This window comes from Microtus ochrogaster, unplaced genomic scaffold, assembly GCF_000317375.1.
Source record: "Microtus ochrogaster isolate Prairie Vole_2 unplaced genomic scaffold, MicOch1.0 UNK47, whole genome shotgun sequence".
NCBI classification, from domain to species: Eukaryota; Metazoa; Chordata; class Mammalia; order Rodentia; family Cricetidae; genus Microtus; species Microtus ochrogaster.
Window position 1 is genome coordinate 300,635 of NW_004949145.1, and position 4,888 is coordinate 305,522.

The 4,888-nt window shown below is 44.5% G+C and overlaps 1 protein-coding gene across 1 annotated transcript in view; it reads left to right on the forward strand.

Moving 5' to 3' along the window:
* The window catches only part of LOC101987387 (zinc finger protein 773-like), a 6,286-nt gene extending 4,944 nt beyond the window's left edge, over positions 1-1,342 (forward strand). Inside the window, exon 6 of the mRNA XM_005369277.2 lies at positions 24-1,342. Coding sequence (XP_005369334.1) covers positions 24-904 — 881 coding nt within the window. The 3' untranslated portion in view covers positions 905-1,342. The remainder of the gene's footprint in view (positions 1-23) is intronic.
* Positions 1,343-4,888: the final 3,546 nt, after the last annotated feature.

The window sequence follows — 4,888 nt, forward strand, 5'->3', positions numbered from 1 at the left end:
TTGGATCAAAGTGGAGAGTGAAGCGTCCCCCTTTGAGCAGAGTCTGTCTGCGGAAGGAGACCTTAGTGCCTCCGTGCTCCAACAGCAAGTGCTGAGCTGTGCTGAGACACCCTTACTAAGTGCAGACAACGCCATGATCATCCAGACTTCCTCAGGTCTTCTCACGCATCAGGTGACTTCCAGTGGCGGGGAGACACCCAAGACCACTGAGAGTGGAGAGGCCATTCACCCCGAGAAGAAGAACTGCAAATGCAGTTACTGTGGCAAAGTCTTTACTAGTATCTCTCACCTTAATCGGCACTGGAAGATACACACTGGAGAAAAGCCTTTCCAGTGCAGCGAGTGTGGGAAATCCTTCAGCCAGAAAGCCTTTCTCATCAAGCACTTCAGAATGCACACGGGGGAGAAGCCGTATAGGTGCAGCGAGTGTGGCAAAGCCTTCAAGCACAATATCTCCCTCATCTCCCATCAGGGACTGCACACGGGACAAATGCCTTTCAAGTGCAACGAGTGTGGGAAGTCGTACAGGAGCCGAGAAGGCCTTAAAGTTCATTATCGGTTTCACACTGGGGAAATGCCTTTTGAGTGCAGCGAGTGTGGGAAGTCGTACAGGAGCAGGGAAGGCCTGCTGAATCATTTCTACAGCCACACTGCAGAAAAGCCTTTCAGCTGCAGCGAATGTGGGGAGGATTTCACCCAGAACTCCGACCTCATTGAACATCTTACAGTCCACGGCAAACCCTTCAAGTGCAACGAGTGTGGGAGAGTCTTTAATTCAAGTTACAACTTCGTCAGACACATGAAAGTTCACATTGTAGCCAAGCAGTATGCGTGCAGGGAGTGTGACAAAGTGTACTGCAGTAGCTCTAGCCTGTATAAGCACCGCAAGATTCACACTCGATAAATAGCTAAGGAGGGCCCCGGGGTAAGAAGTCCCTTACCTGAAATCTCCGCGGAACACAAGTGACGGATGCTTCAGAGCACATGGCGGCACCGTTCACACACCTCCAACCCGTTAAAGCAGCGAGGTCACGGGGCTAGGATGTGTCATGAACCCATGGATTCAGGGATCCGTGTTTGAGGCGTCTGATTAGAAGTGTTTTCTGGAAATACCGTGACCCTACCTACGTAGGTTTCTGAGTGCAGAGATTGTAGGGAACAGCGTCGGCCACTGGCGGAACTTCAGGTCCCGAACCTGACCTTCAGTGAGAAGTTCTGAGAGGGCTCCTGCGGACTCGGTGTGGTTGGGGTAGGGGCAGTGACCTTGGATCTGAAATGAAACTCGACTTCTCTTTTTACTGAGTGTTACAGTGCCCTGAATAAATGCTTGTCTTTCCTGCTCTGTAGTCTTTCAGGACTGCTTAGTTTCAGGAGAGTTATCATTGTTGCTATTGCTGTTAGATTCATTTTGTTTTTGTATGAGTGTTTGGTTGCATCTATGTATGCGCACCACATGTGTGTCTGGTTCTGACAAAGGTCAGAAGAGGGCACATTCTCCCCGAGGAACTAGAGGTACCGATGGTTGTGGATCACAGTGGCAATGCTAGGAAACCAACCCCTTGTCCCTCAAAAGAGCACCCACTGAGCTATCTCCAGCTCTGATTCTCACACTAGTTTTGATGGAGAGCAGCTCCATGGTGTCCCTCATGATCTCATGTTGAAGTGTAGCCCAAATGCTTTCATTTATGTGTGTGCCTGTCTGTATGTGTGTGTGGTACCTGAGGAAGTCATTGATCCCCTGGATCTGGAATTACATATGGCTGTGTGCTGGGAGTGGAGCTTAGGTCTTCTGCAGGTGCTCTTTTTTTCCAAGACAGGGTTTCTCTGTGTAACAGTCCTGGCTGTCCTGGAACTCACTTTGTAGACCAGACTGGCCTCAGACTCACTGATAGCCTCCTGCCTCTGCCTCCCAAATGCTGGGATTAAAGACTTGCACATATGTAGTTTTTTGAGGTATGTCTTCAAATTTTGTGCTTTTCTTGGTTTCCTTTGTGTACATGAGTGTATAACCCAGCACAGCGCTACAGTATTGTTTTAAATTTTTATGTGCATGTGTGTGAGGGTTTTTTTTTTTTATCTATATTTTGGGGGTCAGGACCTCACTTTATAGCCCTGACTAGCCTGGAATTCCATGTAGACTAGCTTGGCTCTGAGCTGACAGAAATATGCCTCTTGAATGCTGGGGTTAAGGTGAGTGCCACCACACCTGGCTTTGTTTTGACAGGTCTTACTATTTCTAAGAACAAGTATCAAACTCCATTTCCCTCTGCATCCTTTAGTGTCTTATAACAGACCTGTGTGCCTGTCCGGCCTCAGGCTCTGAGTCTCACGAGCACTGGGATTGTTATATGCACTAACACGCGTTGATCCCACTGGGTGAGAGTTAGGTGTTTTTAATGCAGTTTTTGAGTCAAATTTGAAGCAAGCCTTACTTTCTCTGCCACTTAAAGAATTAAAAGGCAGGAAAAATCTCCAGTTCTACAGACAGCAGCAGAAAAAGTCTTAAACATGCAGACATGAACAGACAGCATCAGCCAGTCAAGAAAGGGATGAGGAAACACATACAGCAAGCACCTGGGGTATGGGGCACTCTGGAAGTTGAAGCCCAGCCTCTCCTTGAGGGCTGTTTTTCTCTTTCCTTTTTTCAAGTCTTTGAAGGGTCTTCTAATCCCACGGGGGCAAGAATGAGGCTACTACCACAATTTTTGAGCTGAATTTGGCCAGGTCCGTACCTGGGATTCCCAGCATGTGGCACCAAAACATGTTAGTCAGAGGCATATAAAGGTAAAACCCCTACCTTCAACCAGTCGGGGGCAAGCATACATCCTGACATACTTCCTGCTTATGTACCTCCCATGCAGTGTAATCAAACACGTCCTGCGCAGTTGGGGCAACCAGCCTTGTTTACAGGAGTGAAAACAGGAGCAACAACCCCCAACATTCCAGGAAGTTATCGGTCCTTGGGCAAATGAGGCTTACAGGTTAGAGGCATTTTTGTTTTATAGATTGCTTAAGCACAGTGATTTAAACTTAAAACAGCACTTTAGTCCTCAGACACACTTGGCTGTTCTCAGTTCTCAACACTCTTACCTTAACATGTCAAGGCAGCAGAAATGCCTCAGTCTTGACAGACTGAGGACAAAGTTCTGCGGTACTTATCCTCCATCCCAGCAGCACTGTAAAGTCAGAAGTGGGCAGATCTCTCTGAGTGTGAGGCCTGGTGTACATAGTAAGTTCCAGGACAGTCAGGACTATGTAGAGAGACCCTGTCCCCTGTCTCAAAACAAATAAACAAATACATAAATATAACACTTTAACCAAATGCCAAATGTTTTCAAGCAAATGTTAAGATCTCATAATAATGTTACTTCAATTATGTTTTAATTGCCCATTTGTGTATGAATATTGACCCAGTACTGTTTCAACAAGAAATTCCCAGAAAATTGAGAGTGAGAGTAACTAAATACTGGCCGGCCCTGAGAATCAGCTCTGATTTTCAGCTATTAGGGGTCCACTCCCAAAGACAGAACTCTGCTGAGAGTCCTCCCGCAGAGACACGGTCATCCCTCTGTGTAAGTCTGGGGAGGTGAGGCACGAATAGGCTGCTCTAGCTGCATGACTGACCTTGCTTTTCTCCTCATCAGGAATAAAGCTATGTTTAAATATAGGTTCCCCTGTGGAAAAAGGATAGTAAGAAGATACATCAAGGCCAGGATTCCCAGAGCTTGAGAAGCTGTGGATCTCTGCTGAGTTCAAAGCTAGCAGGAATACACAATGAGATTTTGTCTCAAAAACAAAAATTTAAAAAAAAACCCAAACTTTTAAACAATGCTGCAAAACTTAAATTTTTATATAACATCAAAAATTTGAAAAGTACCAGACATTTCATTCAATATAAAATATTCTATCTGGTGGCAGTACCAGCTTTAATCCCAGCACTCAAGAGGCAGAGGCAGGCAGATCTCTATGAGTTTGAGGTCAAGCTGATCTACTGACCAAGTTCCAGATGGCCAGGGCTACACGGGGAAATCCCATCTCAAAAAGCCCCCCCCCCCAAAAAAAAGGTCAATAGTTCTGGACCTAGTAAACAAAATAAATATAAAGTTAGACATTCAAAAAATCTCCAAGACTGAATAATTCACTGGACAATGCTACAAAACATTACAAAAAGACATAGCACCAATTTTACAAACCATTTTCCAAATAAACAACAGGAAGACATAATCCCCAAGTCATACTGAAAGACGGGTACAGCTCTGACACCAGACAATGTCAAACGAGATGATGATGACAGCAAATGCATCACTCAGGAAGTTAGAAAAATTTCAATAAAATACTAGCAAGTATTAACAATACAAAATCTAACAAAAGTAAACTGTATGGCTATTCTCAGAATGCAAGTCTGGTTTAATATTCAAAGCTTAATGTGAAGCATCACATCAACGGACAACTCATCATCACATTGATTCACACATTTGATGAATTCCAACACCCAGTAACAAACACATCTCAGCAAAAGGAAATTTCCGACATTTGATTTAAGACACACACCTTACTTTAACATCACTTATGAGACACTGAGCACATCAGAACCAAGTACAGGTGCCTTCTCACTGGTCTTAATGTCATACTGGAAGTGTTAGTGCAGTACAAAAAGAAATATAAGCTATACTGATGAAGCCAGATGGTGGGGGCGAACACCTTTAACCGCAGCACTTGGGAAGCAGAGGCAGGCAAATTTCTGAGTTTGTGGCCAGCCTGGTCTATAGAGCAAGCTACACAGAGAAACTTTGTCTTAAAAAACAAAAAACAAAACAACAAAAAACCATTTAGATGAGAAAGAAGAAAAACTATTTGTTTGTAGACATTTATCTGTTTACTATCTTAA